At 53.4% G+C, this 19,469-nt stretch overlaps 1 protein-coding gene across 9 annotated transcripts in view; it reads left to right on the top strand.

Moving 5' to 3' along the window:
• Positions 1-19,469, top strand: part of AUH (AU RNA binding methylglutaconyl-CoA hydratase) — a 354,609-nt gene that overhangs the window by 189,394 nt on the left and 145,746 nt on the right. The window contains exon 11 of one of the 9 annotated variants that reach the window (XM_058693262.1): positions 2,382-7,186. The exons of the other annotated variants lie outside the window; for them this stretch is intronic. Coding sequence (XP_058549245.1) covers positions 2,382-2,495 — 114 coding nt within the window. The 3' untranslated portion in view covers positions 2,496-7,186. Of the gene's footprint in view, positions 1-2,381; positions 7,187-19,469 lie in introns of those variants that run through there. 9 annotated transcript variants of the gene reach the window in all.

Genomic DNA, 19,469 nt, shown 5'->3' on the forward strand with positions numbered 1-19,469 from the left:
GTCATAGTGCCGGTGATGATGTGACGACAGCCAGCTGCTCAGGTGCGCCCCAGGCGCCCTGACCGGGTCCGCAGTCCCTCTGTACACCCCAGAACCCGGGGGGAAGGTGGAGGGGTGGACGAGCAGGACTTCAAGGGGCAGCTCGGCCTGCATTCAAGCCCGTTCTAAACACCAGTGTGTCGTTAGACACTTCATCATCACATTACCTGTGGTCCGCCCCCCCCACCGCCAGAGGACCCCACATTCCGGAACAGTGCATCACACCCAGTCCGTGTGGAAGGGCCCATTCTCTGCTTGGATGAGTACTTTTGTAAAACACAACAAGCCTGAATGGTGAAAAAGCACGCCCGCATCGTGATGGCACAGCAGTGTCAGAGCGCTTCAACAGTCCTCAGCCCTCCTCTCTGCGTCCCGTGGTCCCGTCACGGAGTGGGCCTTGGGCCCCGGGCCACGCGGTGGTGACGCCGGCCACCCCCCGTGCCGCGTCTCCGAGCCTGTCGCTGCCTCAACCGCAAACGATCCGTCAGGTTCTCCTGAACCGCCGGTGCCCTCAGACTGCCAGCCACCAGGTCCTTTGTCAGAACGGGGTCCCGAATTTCCAATCAGAAACCTGGTCCCCGTTGGTTTTCCGCAGCTGCCGTGTCCCTGTCTCTGGGGAGTGACTCCCGAAGGGGTGATTCCGGGGAGACTTGTTGCTGCACCCTCGCGGGTGTCCCGTGGGCCCCCGGGGATGCGCACACGGTGGGAGCCGCCCGTGGCCACGAGCCTTGTGTTCCGGGTGACCTGCTGGTTCTGAATAACTAGGTAAGAAAGTTCTCAGGTTTTACCGTCGCGGGTCTTGTGAGCGGAAAGGTCACTTAGCTGTGCAGTGGAAACCACACTGAGAACATCTGTCAAAATAGGAGTTGCGGTGCTTTCTTCAAAGAACCCACTGACACACATGTAAGAAATTCTGCACCACATGCCAATTAAAGGGAGCACGGGCCCATTTCGCTCTCGGACTTTTCCATGTCGTTCTTCTCTAGTTCCCCTCCCAACACAGTTTTTCTGGAGTCCTCGTTACCATATTTGGATTTCTGCTAAGCCAGGAATATGATTTGCTGCGTTTCTTTGCTCAGAGTTATTTCTTTTTCTTTTTCTTTTTTTTTTTTAAGTTTTTTTATTTTGACAGAGGCAGAGAGAGAGTTCAAGTTGGGGAGGGGTAGAGAGAGGGAGAGAGAGAGCGAGAATCCCAAGCAGGCTCTGCACATGTCAGTGCAGATCTTGATGTGGGGCTTGAACTCACAAACCGTGGGATTGTGACCTGAACCAACTGAGCCACTCAGGTGCCCCATTTTTTTCTTTTAAAAAAATTCTTTGGGGCGCCTGGATGACTCCATCAGTTAAGTGTCCAACTCTTGATTTCAGCTCAGGTCATGATCTTACGGTTTCTGGGATCGAGTCCCACACCGGGGTCTGTGCTGTCAGTGCAGAGCCTGCTAGGATTCTCTGTTCCCCTCTCTCTCTGCCCCTCCTCAGCTCTCTCTCACTCTCTCTCTCAAAAATAAAGAAAAAAACACATTAAAATATTTTTTAAACATAAAAACGAAAAACTCTTCATTACCAAACATGGCCAACTCTCAAAAGACATGTGGAACGAAGTTTAATATCATGACGTCAGGAGTTGAAGTTCGTTCTCATTGGCATAAGTTAGTCATTTGTGTTGCAATGGGGCTGGGCAACTCTGAGACTCTCCGGAGCACTACCGTGTTGACTTTAGTGCTTTAAAAAGAATCCTGGATTTTTGGTAATGTTTTGTTATGTTTTGGTGTTGATGTTACACTTGCCTCAGAAACACAGTGGGATGTGTTCCCTCTTTCTCTGTTTCTCTGTTGCATACGTTTGGTGTTACCACTTCTTTGAACATTTGATGGGGTTCATCTATGAAACTGAGGGGGCCTGGGGTTTCCTTGCTGGGAGGGTTTATGACAACAGGCTCCATATCTTTAATGAATACAGGGCTCTTCCCATTTTCTCTTTGAGCTTGTCCAAACTTTGGTAAGTTACATTTTTCATGGAAATTGCCCAGTTCATGAAGTGAGCAAGCTGTTTGGGAGAAAGTCATTCACAAAATTGGCTTCTTATCCTTTTAATATCTATCCTATCCTGGTTATCCAAGTGATAACCAGTCTTTTATGCTTGATATCAGTGGTTTATGTTCTGTTATAATATTTTCTTGATTGGTCTGAGTATGAGCTTACCTACTTTGTTGCTTTGAAAACACTAGGATTTAGCTTTGGAACGTCTTGCTAATGTCTGTTTTCTGTTTTGTTGATTTCTGCTCTTTATTATTTCTTTCCTTCCACTTATTTTGTGTTTACTTTGTTTACTTTCTTTTTTAGGCTCTTGAGGTGGACGCTTCAATCATTGATCTCAGACTCTCCCTCTTTTCTAACGCAGGCGTTGAAACCTGTAGAAGTCCCTTTCGCCACAGCCTTCTCGGCAACCCATTTTGATATGATGGATTTTCACTACCACTTGGGCTTGAGATATTTCCTAAGTTATTTGCAACTTCCTTTTTTGAAACGTGTGTTATTTAGAAGTGTATCCTTTAGTTTCCAAATATTGGAGGTTTTCCTGGATACCATTTAGCTACTGATTCCTAATTTAATTCAGGCGAGATCAGAGAATCTGCTTCATGTACTTACAGACCTTCTGCGTTTTTTGAGACTTGTGCCATGTGTATGTAGGTTTTTATGTGTACCTGAAAAGAATACGAAATGATGTAGAAATAGCAATTAGGTTGAAGTAAATGGCACTGTCCAGTTCTACGTGGCTACACTTTTTCGAACTGATCGACACACGGCTGAGAGAGGAAGGTTAACATCTCTTACTGTGATTGTGCAATTGTTTTTTTTTTCTAGAAAATTAAGCAAAATAAAAAAAGAAAGGGACTTCTTTCGTCTGATACAGGGCATCTGTGAAAAACCTAGAGTTAACACCATACTATACCTACTGTTGAAATAGTGAGTACTTTCTCTCTAAGATCAGGAACCAGATAAGGAAGCATGCGCTCTCTTATCACTGTAGTCATCTCCCTAAGAACTATGGCTGTAAAACAAGAAAAAGGATGTAAGAGACACAGTTGGTAGGGGAGAAGTAAAACTGTCTCAACTTAAACATGGTTTAAGCGTGATTACACCGAAGAGCTCAAAGCATCTACCGGTAGAAAGCCACTAAGTGTAAGTTGCAGGATACAAGGCTAATATACAAAATTAAACTGCACATGTATATGCTAGCAGCAAACAATTGAATAATGACATTTTTAAAAAATTCCATTTGTAACAGCAAATGAAATAGTTAGAAACACATCGAACAGAAGACGTGCAACTCCTGTTCACAGAAAACGACAGAGCACTGCTGAGAGAGACATTTTAAAAGACCGGACTACATGGAGAGATGTGCCAAGTTCCTGGATTGAGAGACCCCATTGCCCAAAGGCGCACGTTCTCCTCAAATCGATCTATAGATTCAATGCAGTCCCACTAAAAGTTCCAGCAGGGTTTTGTGTAGAAATTGAGAAGCTAATTCTAAAATGCACCTGACAGTATAATTGACCCTTGAACAACGTAGGTTGGAACTGCATGGGCCCACTGAGATGCAGATTTTTTTTTTCCAATATAGTCTAGTCCTGTGAATGTATTTTCTCTTCCTTATGTTTTCCTTAATAGCATTTTCTTTTTCTTTTTTTTAATTTTTAACGTTTATTTATTATTGAGAGACAGAGAGACAGAGCATGAGCAGGGGAGGGGCAGAGAGAGGGGGAGACACAGACTCCTAAGCAGGCTCCAGGCTCTGAGCTGTCAGCACAGAGCCTGATGTGGGGCTCGAACTCACAGACTATGAGATCATAACCTGAGCCAAAGTCAGACGCTCAACCGACTGAGCCACCCAGGTGCCCCCTTAATAGCATTTTCTTTTCTCAAGCTTACTTTATGGTAAGAACACAGTATATAATACGTATGACATACAAAATGTTGTGTGAATTAACTATGTTACGGTAAGACTTCTTACCAACAGTTGGTTATTAGCAGTTAAGTTTTGGGGGAGTCAAAAGTTCTTTGTGGATTTCTGTACAGGGGGCTATCACCCCTAACCTCTGCATTGTTTGAAGGTCAGCTGTACAAAGGACCTAGAATGGTCCAAACGATTTTTAAAAAGCTGGAGGACAGACACCCCTTGAGTTCCAGACTTCCTACAAAGCTACAGAAATCAAGTAGTGTGGACGTACGGATCAGATGGACGTAACAGAGAACCACGCTCAGGTGGTCAGTTGATTTTTAACAAAGATACCCATTCAATTCTGTAGGGAAATGAATGTTTTTTAAACAATCTGTATAGGGGGGAAAAAACACAACCCTTCCCTTGCTCTGTACACGAATTTATAGACATGAAAGTCCTAGAAGAAAATCTTTGCAACTTGCTTGTTTTTCCCTAAGGCAGCATCTCTGGCTTGTGGTGCAGAAATCTGAGAGGGTCCCATGACCTGGCTCCCCCGGTGTTACTCCCAGGGCTACGTCACTTTGCACAGCAAAGGGATTTGCATCAGTTGACCTGAAAATAGGGAGATTATGTGGGTGGGCCTAAAGTCATGGCAATCTTTTAAGAGCAGAGTGTTTTCGCTGGCTGGTCACGGAAAGGGACATTAGAGATGTGAGGTGAGGGAGGTGTCTGTTTCTGGCTTTGGGACAAGGACCTGAGAGTGGCTTCTGGTTGCTGAGAGCAGTGCCCCCCCCCAACCTCTGACAGCCAGCAAGAAAGTGGGGAGTCCTGTTCACAGCTGCAAGGCAGTGGGGAGCCTGGAAATGATTCTTCCCCGTGCCTCCCGACAACAGCCTTGAGCCAACAAGAGCCTTGACTTCACCCCGTGGTGAGCTGGCCAGCCCGCTGGGACTTGTGGCCTGGAGGGCCACAGGTTAGTAAGCAGGTATCATCCGATACCGCTAAGTTTGTGACTGTCATGAGCTATAGAACACTGGCACACAGCGCTGATCCTACCGTGACGGCAGTAAAGCATGTAATTTGTTCCTATTTCATTGCTGTTTCCTGGAACAATGAATATAATTGTATTTGGTTTTTTTCCCCCTTTTATGTTGGGGAAAAGCCTTCTGCGTTCGGGTAAATGCTGGCTCATCTTCTTGGAGACGTCCTCTAAATCCTGGCTGCTCCAGGTATGGCTCCTGGGCCAGCGGCAGCACTGATGCACCTGGGAGCTTGTTGGGGACGTGGACCCATCTGGGGCCCCCCGATGCGGAAGCTCCCTTTTAGGTAGACCCCGAGGCACTGAAGTTCCCGAAGCGGCACCCCACCTTTGCCCAGAAGTGTGGCTTTTACCGGGTGTAAACCCAGCGTGTCATGGGTGTGGCCAGGTTGGCCATCTAGACCTTCATCCCCCCGCCCCTGCCCCACGGTGGCGCTGCTCCTGCCGCAGGGTCTGGGTCTCGGCTCAGACACGGGAGCTTCCATTCCAGTGAGCTCTCCTCTTGGCCTGCAGACGTCCTCCGGGACTCGTGCCCCAGACGGGACACTGGGCGGCTCCTGTGCCTTTAGATGCCCAGTCTTCCGCACCGGAGTGGGGTCTGTGTGCCCCAGCCACCGTCTCAGAGAGCTCGGCTAAGGAGCGCTCGGAAGAGACCGGCACACGAACGCGTCGCCGGCTGCTGGTGTAGACACCCGTGGTCTCCGTGAGTCAGAGACGTCAGAGCTGGTGTGACCACCCCGGGGCCATCGAGGGCGCTCCTGCCATCCTCCTAGAGGCCCCGGGTGATGGCTGGGTGCTCCTTCTCGTCCACAATGCAGTCTCAGCCGAGCCACATTCCGGAGCGTCTCAGGCAGAAGCTCATGTCCGCTAACGTCTTCACCATCTGCCCTCTGTCCTCCCAGGGTCTGTGCATCCTCAGGAAAACGCGACTCCCTCTCCCCGCGGGCCCTCCTCCGCTCACGCTGTTTTCTCTTTCGCAACATCCCACCCACCCCCATCTCACCCCCTGAGATACTAGGTCTTCCAGGAAGCCTTCCTAGAATTTCCCATCAGGACTCCCAGGGAAGTGTCCCTGAGACTCACGCCCTCAGTATTTTGGTCATCTGTTGCAGCACGAAACGGCCCCGGGGTCAGCGGCTTAAAACAACCATTTAGTTTTGCCCCCAAACCCACAGGTCGGGAATTTGGGAAGGGCCGCGGCGTCTCCCCAGCACGGTTCTCCTCCACCAGGCACAGGTGGAACGAGTCAAATACACGTTGGCGTAAGTAGGGGAGAGGCAGGTTTGGGGATGGAGTAGCGCCTCCTACGTGCCGTGTGTGTGTTGTGTGTGCAACACGGCTTGAGATACACACAGAGTCACCCACCGGTCAGTCCCAGTGTGGGGCCAGCCATCCACTGGAGCTCTTGACGTAAAGAATCCTGAGCCCCAACCGCGGAACTATATGCGGTGGAAGCCGGTCACGACAAGACCTAGATGCCAGGGTCCGGTTGGCCAGTGGGGGGGGCACAGCACACAGATGTGAGGAGGAACAGGCTTGCTGGCCCACCCAGGGAGAAGCTTCTCCAAACTCCTCGGGCCCCGGCTCCAGCCCCGGACAACACCCCTCATCACAAAGGCACGGGAGCTCTCCGCAGGAGGGGTCACAGTGAGCTCGTTTTAGGAAAAGAGCTTTCTCGGCAACATACAGGCTAAAGAAGTTTCTGCAATCCTCAGCTCAAAATTTTATTTACAGCAAAATGTTGATTTGCCCACAAACATCCTGCTTTGCTAAATATACCACCCGGCTCCTACAACAGGGCTGTGGTTTTAGAGCGTGGGTCCTGCCCTCCCTTCTCGGCCCTGGCACGTCGAGCCTGGTACCCTCTTCCGTGGTCACGGTGCACCAAGGGAGGCGAGTGGGCTCCCTTCCTGCGCGGGCTGCAGGACAGGCCTTGGTCCGATGGGTCTGTGACAGAGGGCTTGGCCACGGGCGGAGGACTGGCGGCAAGTCTGGTGCCCGCTGCGGGGCGCGGCCCGATTGTTGAGCGTCCTCCTCCTTTTTTAGGGTCACTCAGGGTATGATCGCACTGCCGGGTCTCTGTGGCCAAAGGAAGGACTTGGAGCTCATCCAGCCACAGGGGAAAATCCTGACCTCCCGTGACAGGCTCTAGAAGCAGAGGCCGGGACCGCAGGGTGGGGGAGGGGGCTGTGGGGGGAGCCTGAGCTCCAGGAAGTGGCCAGGGAGGCCCCTGGTAGGGAGAGACGCGGGGCCCAGCAGCACAGCACGATGGGCAAACAAGAAGGGCAAAGATCAAAAGCGCCCAGTTGTTTCTGCTCGCGCAGCAGGAAGGCGGGAGGGCAGGAGGTTCTGGAGAAATGAGGCACGGCTCCCGGGGCTGCCGGGGAGCTTGGGCAGGGCTGAACTGCAGGAACCCTGTGGAAGAAGGGATTCGGGGGTGGGGGGAGCACACCAACAGAGCGGAGCAGTGAGGGCACCTCCAGCATGTGTCCCCATCTGGCCCCGCGGCCCCAGCAGCAGGGGCGGGCTTCCTGCCCCGAATCGGTGTGGCATCCGCCGGACTTGGAACGTCTCCCTTGGCTGTTAAATTCCCAGGGATCGTAGGCACCGGAGGCGGGTGGGAGGCCTGTGCCTGTCCCCTACCGCTCTCCTGCCCCCTGACCACCCGAGACCCACAGTCCAGCAGCAAATAGGGAAGGAGGAGACAGACCCAAGGGGCTGAACGCTAATGAAGGCACACAATGAGGGCGGTGACAGGCTGCCTGGCAGACTGGGGGAGGTTGGGGGGTACGGGAGTCTGGGCTCGGGTCCAGTGCCAGCTACCTGCAGGGACAGCTGGGAAGAGGGTCGGGCAGAGGCAGCCCAGCCACTCCGTCGCCCAGCTGGGTGACATCACAAAAGGACACTGCTCTTGTCCGTGGCGTGGTCTGCCAGGAGGAGAGGTTTTATTGCTCTGCGCAGAGATCAAGAGACGTTTGACGGGAAGAAGCTGAGTTCACCTGAAGGGGCACGGCGCCGGTGTGGACATTGGCGCCCCAGGGAGCGACACTCACGGGGGTGAATGAGCCACCAGCTCTCTGATCTGAGTGAGGCTCAGAGGAGTGCAGGGGCCTTGTGCGTAATAAGCACAGAGGAGCCTCCACGGCTCGCCCCAAGCAGCGGGTCCCCAGATGATGGGGGTCCTGCCGTGCTGAAGGTCTTGGGAGGTTCTCGAGTGTGGAGGGTCTGGCCAGGCGCCCTTGGGTTGCGTTCCCGTTTCTGCTTCCTGCTCTGGGCTCTCCGTGCTGTTCCCATGGCCAACACCTCCTGTGGGCAACTCAGGCTGCGAGAGCTGCTTTGCTGGAGGCATAGAGCACAGGAGGGGCCGGGGGTCTGTGTCTCCGCTCCCTCCCTCACCCGTGTCCTTGGCTGGCAAGGCTCGTGGAGGTGCGGAGTCTGCCTGGGTCCCCCGAGGGTCGGGCTGAAAGCTCCCCACCGCCGCGCTGGGGACTGGCCCCAAATTGTCCCCTGTTCTCGATTCTTCTCCATCCCGCCACGGTCTTTCCTGGAGTTTTTCTTTGTCGATCCTTCCGTGGACCTTCATCTCAGGACCTGCTTCTGTCTGCTTGCCTGCTGAGCTGGGACCGTCCACTCCCGCCTCGGGACGGGAACGTGCACCATCAGCCCTCCGGTTCAGAGAGCCACCCCACCGACTTCCCTGGTGTGCAGTTTGCAGACAGAACGCAGGACTCCCAGCCTCCGTAATCGTGTGAGCCATTCACGCACACCACGTTTTACACGTGAAGGGCCTGCCACACAGACGGTCGCAACCCTTGTGTTCTGCCATTCTTTACCCACACGCCCCCCCCCCTTTGTATGATGCAGCCCCTTTCCTGGACTTTGTGTAAAACCAGCGGATGAGAGCATTCGAGAATGTTAGTTGATGGGGATCACACGGTGATGGCATCGATGAACTTGGGGCTGGATGCTCCCGAAGCTCTGAGCTTAAACATTCACATCGCGTTAGGGTAGGTGTGCAATTTGTCGACTCTTCTGCAGAAAATTGTGCAAAGCTACACAACTGCCCGGTATGCCCAGGTAGGAGGGAGGGCTCTCCAGGCCCTGGCAACAAAACATCATCCCTGGACCGGCAGCATCATGGGAGCTTATCAGAAATTCAGAGTCTCAGGCCTCACGCTGGCCTCCGCCATCCATCACCCCGGTCACTGGGACTGATTAGTGCACCTGGATGAAATAGTAATATCTTGAGTATCAAAATACTTAGATAAAATATCCTATTAATATGAATGTCCCTTGTTTCTTTTAACTTTTAAAAACCGTTACCGTCAAGGGTGGGAGGGAGGGCAGGGTGGGTGATGGGTATTGAGGAGGGCACCTTTTGGGATGAGCACTGGGTGTTGTATGGAAACCAATTTGACAGTAAATTTCATATATTAAAAAATAAATAAATTAAAAAAAAAAATAAAAAAAATAAAAAATAATAAAAAATAAAAAAAAAAAAATAAAAACCGTTACCGTCAGGAAATTTTTAAGGGCACTTAAAAAAAAAAAAAAAAAGGACAGCATTGTGCTCAGACTTGCTTGGTCAGAATCTTCGTTTTAGCAAGCTCCCTGGGTGACCCGAGGCCATCAGAGTTTGAGAAGCACTGCCTAAGCCAAGAACTGGCAAACTACAGCCTGGGGGCCAAACGTGGCCCACCGCTGTTTTTTGTGAATAAAGTTTTATTGGGACACAGCCACAAGCATTCGTTACACATGGTCTTTGGCTCTTTCCATGCTTCGGTGGTGCAGTTGAATGTCGTGATGGAGAACTTGAGCCTCGTCTGACGTCCCTCCTCCCTTCCCTCATGCCAGGAGGAGCCCTTTGTCCCCCTGGGTCCTTGGGTGGCCGTGATGGGCCAGCCCTGAGCCTGGGGGCTGCTTGCAGACCTGGCCTGGCCTGATGCTGGGCCTTGCTGGCCATGTAGGGGGTGGCGCCCACACATAACCAGGGTCATTCAAGGCCTGTCTGGCTGTGGCCCTCCAGGTCAGGACAGACCCTCACTCTGTTCTCACCCAGTTTTCTTTTTTTTTTTCCTTAAAAAAATTTGTTTTAACATTTGTTCAATTTTGAGAGAGAGAGCAAATGGGGGAGGGGCAGAGAGAGAGACACACACACACACACACAGAATCGGAAGCAGGCTCCAGGCTCCGAGCTGTCGGCACAGAGCCTGGCTCGGGGCTCAACGAAAGATCATGACCTGAGTGGAAGTTGGATACCTAACCGACTGAGCTACCCAGGTGCCCCTCTCCCAGCTCTCATTCCGACCGCTCTATCACCCACTGTCAGGGAGGTCAGGGGCCCTGCTGGTGTCCAGGCTTCTGTCCTGCCCTGGGTCCTGCTGGGCACCCCTTCCCCCCGGATCCCGAGGCAGGAAGGGCAGGGTGGCCGCACCTAGTCAGTGCCTGGGATGGGGGCAGGCAGAGAGCCAAGGCTTGTTGGTAGGAACACAGCACTGCAAGGCGTCAGCCAAGCACTTTCTGTGACAGCCACCGCGGGGCAGAATGGTCCTCCAGAACCCAAAATGAGTCCCCGAGGGAACCCCAGGCATCCACAGCACCCACGGTGGCCACCCGCGGCTCAGGAGGGAAGCCCTGCGCCAGGGTCACTGGGGCAGTCACACTCCGGCCCCCCTGCCTCCCGGGGTCTCTTCGGCTGGAGCCCCTGCAGCCAGGAAGCAGGGGCGAGCGGGGCTAAGATATTGTGAGACAAACAGCGTTAGAACAGAGCTGAGCCCTGGGTGTGAGACAAGGTCTACATGCATTTTGAGGTACTATGATTTTAGGTGGTTAATTGTTCTTTTTTGCAGGAACGGATTCTTTCACCTCCAGCATATACTAGTAGGTGAAATAATAGAGGTTCTACAAGAGTAAAATCCAGCGTTAACTGTCCTGTGTACCCAGCTCCCTCCCGCCCTCTCCTGCCCTCCTGCCTCAGTTTCCCCCAAGGGAGCTCAGCGCAGGCCCGCTCGAGGCCCGATCCAATGTTTACAGACGTGCGACAGGGCGACAGTTGCCAGGGCGCCTCCTTGTCCAGGCAGGTGGGGGGACAGAGGGTTCACCTGTGGTGGGTCAATGCTTACACAGCCGCCCCCTGTCCATCTTCCATCCGCTGGGCCCAGAAGGCTGCATGGGAAGGGTGAAGGGGGCACCCTGTGAGCTGGGAGGCAGCAAGGGACAGCCGTGGTGGGCAGGTGGCCGGGCAGCGGGAGAGGACGGGACACAGACCCAAGAGAATGGTGGGAGCTGCAGCATCTGTGTGGTTGAGTCAGTCGGAAGGCCTCTTGGTTGCCTGGGCAACAACAGCCCTGGGCTCCAGAAAAGGGACTGTGATGGCTTCCAGTAATGGTGTGGGGACTGTGATGGCTTCCAGTAATGGTGTGGGGAATGTGATGGCTTCCAGTAATGGTGGGGACACCGCGATGGCTTCCAGGGACAGTGGGGGGACCGCAGTGCCTTCCAGGGACGGTGTGGCCACCACCATGCTGACCAAACACTGATAGTTTACAATGGTACAGGATGGAAACTTCTAGCATAAGGCACACCTTGGTGAGCAGGGGAATGCAGACAGGCATTGCTTTGTGGGTAGGTGTGCAGTGAAAGGGGGCACTTTCTTTTTCCCTGAAAGAACTCACTCATTCCCGAAAACCAGAAGCATAGGTGCTTGTGGACTCCTGGTGATGCATCTCCGTAGGAGGAGACGACAGCGTGACGAGAAGCAGAACTTTCTTCAGTGGGAACCAAGGGGCCCGGAGACTGCGCCGCCCCACAGGGACGCTGGTCAAGCCTTGCTCGGGGGACAGTGTCCCAGGAGCCCCCCTCTGGCCCGGGAGTGCCTTGTTCACGGGCCTGTCCTGGTGGCTGGGGTCCCCCCCGACTTCCTCATGCTACCCCGGCCTCTCCAAACCCAGTCGCTGTCACACTTGGCAATTTCTGAAGCCACCTTCTGTCACACGTTTGCGCCTCCAGCCAGAAAGAGCTTTCTGGGTGTCAGGGGGGGTGTGATGGAATTGGGCCCTCCCAGAAGTCCGGGATAATCTCTACTGAAGTCTGTAACCTTAGGGGCGCCCGGGTGGCTCAGTGGGTTGAGCGTCCGACTTCGGCTCAGGTCATGATCTCACGGGTCACGGGTTCGAGCCCCGCATTGGGCTCTGTGCTGACAGCTCGGAGCCTGGAGCCTGCTTCCTATTCTGTGTCTCCCTCTCTCTCGCCACCCACCCTGCTCTGTCTCTGTCTCTGTCTCTCAAAAACAAATAAACATTAAAAAAATGCCTATAACCTCAGTCATGTCTGCAGATTTCCCTTTGTCACACAACATGGTTCATGTGGTTCTGGCCTCGAGGTGCATGCGTCCTTGGGGCCTCCTGCCTGACCCGCCCTCTGGGGAGGGGGCCAACTGTCCTGGTGGGCAGTCTTGCTGACTACAGGCGTCCCCTGTGTCACCCACCACGACCTGCCATTTGCCTTTTGTAAGCAGCGGCTTCTCCAGCAGGAGGGAGAGGGCACTGAGCCTCTGTCAAGATGCTGTCGAGGAAATGCGACAAGTAGAGTGTGTTCTGATTGTCACTTAGCCGGGAACAGGTGTAACTGATGGATTTACGAGCCAACCGCGAAAACCGAGGCTGGATTCATGGCGCTTCTCGTCTCTTTAAAGACAGGCTCAGCGACCGGCTTGTCTCTTTAAGAGACATTCTAGAACTGGGTGCAAGGAGCCCATGTGGCTTCTGTGTGTCAGGGGAGGAGTTTCCGTCCTGGGCGACCCTTCGGGTACCCGTACCGCATTCGTAACGATAAGATGCATTTAAAAGGCAGGAGCCCACAGACCAAAGTGTGGTCAAACTGTTGCCGACGGTGGGGATGATGTACAGGGTGAAGGAAACAGAAGTGTGTGGTTTAGAGCTGGTTTCACCATGAGTTGCTCTGTTTCTCCAGAAAAGCTCCGCGGCCACTCAGGTGTCCTATTGGACAGTGCCGGGAATGAGTGTCCAGCCCCGCCTTGTGTCTGATCTTGTCATCCCGTTCCACGGCCACAGCCTGACCGTCCTGGGGGGCGGGGGCGGGGGCGGGGGCGGGAGGAGGGGTTCCAGTTAGAGGTGGCTGTGTAATCAATTGCCCAACACAGTGACTCGGAGCTGCCGTTCTCTCGCCCCTGCTCCACGGGGCGTTCTGTCTTCCTGGAGACCAGTCCCCTGGTGCTGTGACCCGTACACGGAACCGCTGGGCCTCTCCGTGTGGTAGATGGGCTTCTTACGTTAGCGTTTGGCAGGCTTTTCTGGAAAGGGCCAGAGAGCAGATATCTTACCCTTTGGGGCCCCACGGCCCCCGTCACAAGGACTCGGCCCTACTGTCGTAACCACAAGCAGCCACAGAACAAATACGTGGGCCATTAGGCATGGCTGTTACAATAAAACTTTATTTACGGAAACACACGTCAGGGGCCGGATTTGTCTGAAGGCCATGATTTCCTGTCTCCTGTCTCACACGGTCGCCAAGGACTCCTGAAAACACAAATATGGACTTTGCCGGGCCTTCTAGGTCTAGACCCACCTCTCGAGTGGGTCACGGGGCCTGCCCTGGCATGATGTTGGGGTGGCCGCAGAGGGCAGCTGGGGGCAGGGACCCTGGGCGTCTCTGGAGACACACTCCCCACCCCCCCCGGGCGAAGGGACATGCAAGGTTCCATCTTGATGACTGATTTGCAGGGAACGTTAGGGTCTACAAGCCGCGCGTTGAAAGCAAAGCCTGTAATTCTGTGACGGGCCCGCAGCATACGTGACTCACTATGCGTGACTAGACGAAATCTCAAGGCTTGATTATTCCCCGGTAAACGCTATGCCACCAAGACCATCGAAAGGACCTCCAATCACAGAAATTTGCAGTGAAGACTCGATCTCCTCCACCCACATCCTCTCGTCGGTTGTCTTTGTACTCGGAGACGGGAAATAGAAACACCGTGTGACAGTTACTCCCAGAGATGCTGGCCATTGGGACCGTTTTGTTGGGGTCCGGATGGACCGTGACTGGGGCTCTGCCCCCTCCTGGTTCACCTGCCGGGCTGTCACACGGATGAGGGCGTGTCCGTGGGTAGCTTCTGGAGGGCAGGGGGCTCGGGGCACTCCAGTCCCCTAACTGTGGCCCATAGAGTTTGGTAAGCCACCCCCATCCTGCCTCCAGCTGTCCCTGCTCTATAGTGCCACCAACATGCGTGTTTTGTAACACAGGGGCCGGCTTGCTCCCTTTGGATAATCTCCTAACTGCTCCTCACTGCCCGCAGATGGAGGCTTCCTCTGGGCTCGGGCTGCAGCCCTCCTGTGTCCTGTGTTGCCCGCCTTCCCACCACCCGTGCATGCTGCCGTGACCCGGGACCCTTCCACTTCCCAAAGGAGCCGCCCTAAATCCTCCTGCCCTTCCAGGTTTTCCTCAAAGCCCGAAACGCTTCCCCCACTGGAAGTGATTCTTCCAACCCCAACCTAAATGCCCCTTCCTCCAAGAGGCTCCTCCTAGTTCCCCTTAGTTGGACCAAACACTCCTTCCTGAAAGAACGCAAGCACAGAAGAAAGAGAGGGAAAAGAGAGAGAGAGACAGACACAGAGAGAGAGAGGCAGATCCTAGGGATTTTCCTGAGGCACGGCCCGGGTGCCCCATGAGTGTATTCCCGTGTAAACCTATTAGAACACGCTTACCTTCACACCAGGTGCCCGGGGGGCTCAGTCGGTCGAACAACCGACTTCAGCTCAGGTCATGATCTCATGATTCGTGGGTTCCAGCCCCGCGTTGGGCTCTGTGCTGACAGCTCAGAGCCTGGAGCCTGCTTTGGATTTTGTGTCTCCCTCTCTCTCTGCCCCTCCCCTGCTCATGCTCTGTCTCTGTCTCAAAAATGAATGAATTTCAAAAATTAAAAAAAAAAAAAAAAAAAAGAACACACTTGCCTCCACAGAATGCGAGATACGTCAACCGAAAATCTCCAGGCATCATTTCTGACCCTTAATGGCGATCCTCTCCCGCCTGGTAAGCAGTTCGGTGCCGGACGGAGGAGGGTCCGCAGTGGTTCCCAAGCTGCCTGCTGTCATTTCCACGGAGCTTTGTGTGTGCAGCGCGTCGGCCACCAAGCCGGCATCTAAGTTCCACGCTGCTTTTCGATTTGCCCAAAACGTTCTTGTGGATCAACGTCAAGCTTAAAACAAAAACGGAAACAAAAGAAAAAACGCGAAGGCAGCTGGATCTCGGTCTGCAGTGGAGCGGTTCCGCCTCGGTGGGGAGAGGGCCCTTGCCCGGGGTTAGGGAGCACCCAGCCTCCTGTTTGTGCTTTGGTTTGTGTTTTGATTTTTTTGTTCTTTTATATAAGGAGGTTTGGGCAAAGGGCTGCAGGAGAAGGGAGTCAGGCTCTGGCAGGTGGGCGGGTCCCTGGTCCCTGCTCTGCAGGGTTTGGAGCCAGGACAGGCTCTCCCGGTACCTCAGGGAGGGGGCTGAGGCCACCTGGGGCACACCGATGAGCGTGAAATGGTACAGCCTGGTGATCTCAGCTGGAATAACAGCACCAAAGGGTCCCCGGACCCGGGGGTCAGTTCAGACATACGCACCCTTTCCTTTCCGCGTCGCCCTCCCCCTCCTCCCCAGGCACAACAGACCCAGCCAGACCACCTGCCTATTTCTGCGGATTTGCCTGCACGGGAGGACAGTGTTCACAGGAGACCTTCAGGTGGAAGGGGGGGGGGGGGCAGGCTTCCCTGGTGGTCTGGGGATATACCCCAGTGGTGTTTTTCAGAATGTGGATTTGGATCCATGATCGGGCCATGAAAGTAACTTACGGGGTGTGACTTACATTTTTTAAAAAGGGGGCAAAGGATCTGAGGAGCCATTTTTCCAAGGAAGATACGTGAATGGCCGATGGGAACGTGAAAAGATGCTCAACGTTACTAGCCACGTGGGAAACACAGATCAAAACCACAGTGAGCTCTCCCCTCGTGCCTGTCGGAACGGCCATCACCAGAAGGACAAGATATAAAAATTCCTGGGGAGGATGTGGGAACGGAGCCCTCGTGCGCTGCTGGTGGGAACGCAGGCCGCTGCAGCCGCTCTGGAGACACTCCGGGGGGCTCCTCAACTACCCTATGACCCCGCTGTCCCATCTCGGGGTGTACGTCTAAAAGAAATGAAAATACGATTTTGAAGCGATATCTGTATCTCCACATTCACAGCAGCATTACTTCCAAAAGCCAAGATGTGGAAACAAACTTGTCCATTAATGGATAAATGGATAAAAACCTATCTGTCTGTCTGTCTCAGCGAATATTATTCAGCCATTAAAAATTGAAATTCTGGCCTTTGCGACAACATGGGTGGACCTTGAGGGCATTGTGCGAAGTGAAATAAGTCAGACAGAGGAGGACAAATACTGCGTGATCTCTCCTATGCGGAACGAAAAAAAACCCCAAAACAAACAAACGAAAAAACACCAACCCCCCCCCCCCACTCCCCTGCCTCCAAAACCCAAAACCAAACAAACACATAGAAAAAGAGATCAGAATTGTGGTTCCCAGAGGCAGGGGTGGGGTGGAGGAGACATCGGAGGCAGATGGTCAGAGGGTACAATCTGTGGTCATAAGAGAGAGGAACCAGGGGTGGGATGTGCCACGTGAGGCGTCCAGCCAGCACGGCCGAGGGATGTACAGGACGGCTGGTAAAGGACAGTAGATCCTAAGTGTTCTCATCGCAAGGGGAAGGACGTTTTTTGCTTTTCGTGCTTTTTCTTTCACTGTATCTACGAGGCGATGGATGCTAACTGCCCTTGGTGACCACTCCACAGGATATGTAAGTGAAACTCCCACGGTGATGCATGTCAGTTATATCTCAATTTGGAAGGGGAAGCATGAAGTAGAATTTAAAAAAAATTGCCCGATGGTGAGGTGGTTTTTTTTTTGGTCTTAAAATGTCTCCACTCTCTCCGTCATCAGACCCATCAGATGGTATCATAAAGTCTGCTTCCAAAGGACACAGTCTCAAAGCTTTGTGCTCCTGGCATTCTCTTTTCTGTCACTTTGTCTGATGTCTCATCCTCTCTTGGGTGTCCACCTCCTTGTTCGTAAAATAAGCATGTCCAGAGCTCTTACTCACCCCGTCCACACAGGCTCCCTGGATGCCTTCTGGAGCCCTCTTCTCCTCCCCAGCTTTGCTGCTCCGGGCATCCGAGCCTCCTGGCACACACCCCACGGGTGTCCCCCGGGGGCTGCACCTGAGCACCCCCTCCTCCAGGCCCTCCTGCTTCCCTCCTGCGCTCTCCAGCTCAGCCAAGGGCCACACCATCCATCAGTCTTGATGCAACTAAGGGATTTTATTCGCATTGCTGAGTAGAAGGCAGTTTTTAGCTGGTATGTCAACAAAGTACAATATCAAGGCTTTATTTCTTTGGCAAACAAGGAAGACACCACTGGAGCAGGAGGACATGTTCGTGCATGGATGGGTGGGTGGATGGATGATGGGTAGATGAATAGAAGGAAGGAAGGAAAAGGAGGGAAGGAAGGAAGGAAGGAAGGGAGGAAAGAAGGAAGGGAGGAAGGAAGGGAGGGTGGGAGGGAAAGGGAAAGGAAAGAAGGATAAATGGATGGATGGATGAATGGATAGTTTGATAGAGGGATGGATGGATGATGGATGGATGGAAGGAAGGATGGATGGATAGATGGAGGAGGGGTATATGTAGATATAGATACAGATCCATGTATATTAATGCTGGATGTGTGGCTTCCTATAAGATGAGAGGATATCTTACCTACTGACTTGAGTCTGAGCCCTCTCAATGGGCGTCTGAAAATCACCTAGTTTTCTAAAGATAATTGTTTTGCTCAGATACCATTTCATGATGGCCTAAGCTCAGGCATATCTCAAGAGTCACCCTTTTGGGATTTTTACGGCTCGAGAATGAAGTCCCTGCATTTGAGATTATTGTTGCTTTAGCTTTAAAATCTGTGCCTGTAGTGTGACAGGTTGGCTTGTGGGAATGATCAAGTTAGAGATCCTAGGATGTCCTAGCTCACCACCTGAGGCTCATATATGTGCAGCAGTGCATATCTGATGGACACGTCCAGCGTTAGGCCCGGGAGCAGGAAGGTGAGGCCGAGTCCTCCGTCTCCCTCGTGGTGGGGACAGAGCCAGGATACAGGGGACTACGAACCTGTCTGCTGGCTCAACCGGCACCACTGTGGCCCATCCAAGGAAACTGGCCCGAGCAGGGATGGAGGGGAGGGTGGGGGGCCAGGAGCGAAGGCTTTCCATGAGTGGGGCGGGGCATTGGTCAGGTGTAGACAGAAGGACGGGAAGAGGGGGCTTCGTAAGGGAAGACGTACACATCCAAGGAGCTGGGGCTTTGGCGGTAAGCAGGAGGCATGTTTTGGAGGCTGTGCTGGTAGTTTCTGGGTCACCTCGGCTCTAATGCCGGCTTTTCGGTCAAACCCCCATCTAGGTGTGGCTGTGACGGTGGTTAGTAGATGCCGTCAGCCTTGGCAGTCAGCTGACTCCCAGTAAGGGTCATTACTCTCCATGGCGTAGGTGGGACTCAGTCAGCCCCCGAAGGAGTATGAGCCAAAGCACTGAGGTTTCCTGAAGAAGAAGAAATTCTGTCCCAAGGCTGCAGTGTCACCTGTTGCCTGAGTCCCCAGCCCACCCTCAGACAGCAGACCGGCCAGCCTCACAAGCGCGTGAGCCCATTCCTTCTGGTAAATTCCTCCAACCCCCACCCCCCCCCTCTCTTATCTACACCTGTATTTGTATCACGTATCTCCTATCGGTTCTGTGCAGAGCCCTGACCAAATCTGAAAGGGGCCTCTCTCCTGACTGCAGGGCATCCTGTGGAACACATCAGAGAGCAGTCTGAACTTGGGGGCCCGTTCTTTCCCTGAGCAGCCCCCACCCTTCTGAGCCCCAGCCCTTCCACGGGCACCTCACCTGTCCTGGAATTTATCGGTCACTCCGTGCACCGGCCAGCGGGCCTGGAGCGGGCTCTTCCTCCGTGATGGGAACTTTGCTGGACAGTGGAGATGTGTCACAGAAACGACGCCAGGAGCCGTCCTGACCCCTCTGTCACACTTCTCGGCTTGCTCATTGAGACCCCGTCCAAATGCCGGTCCCCAGGAGACTTCCCAGCCCTCGGCCAGTCTCAGACACTACGGGACCCTGCCCACTTTCTCTTCTGGTGCCCATCAGCCAGCATCCTGGGTGCCGCTTTGTGTGTCTGCCTCCTCGGTTCCACTGAGCGGGACTTTCCTCTAGAAGTTTCCTAAGATGGAAAACTCCGTCTTAGGAAAGGAAAACTTCCCTCCCTTCCTGCAACGCTATCCCATTCTTGTCACCAGACTTCTGTGCCAGTCAGTAACTGCATGTGTATGAACTTCCTTTATTTACATGTACATTTTCCTTT

Source organism: Neofelis nebulosa, chromosome 12 (assembly GCF_028018385.1).
Source record: "Neofelis nebulosa isolate mNeoNeb1 chromosome 12, mNeoNeb1.pri, whole genome shotgun sequence".
Lineage (NCBI taxonomy): Eukaryota > Metazoa > Chordata > Mammalia > Carnivora > Felidae > Neofelis > Neofelis nebulosa.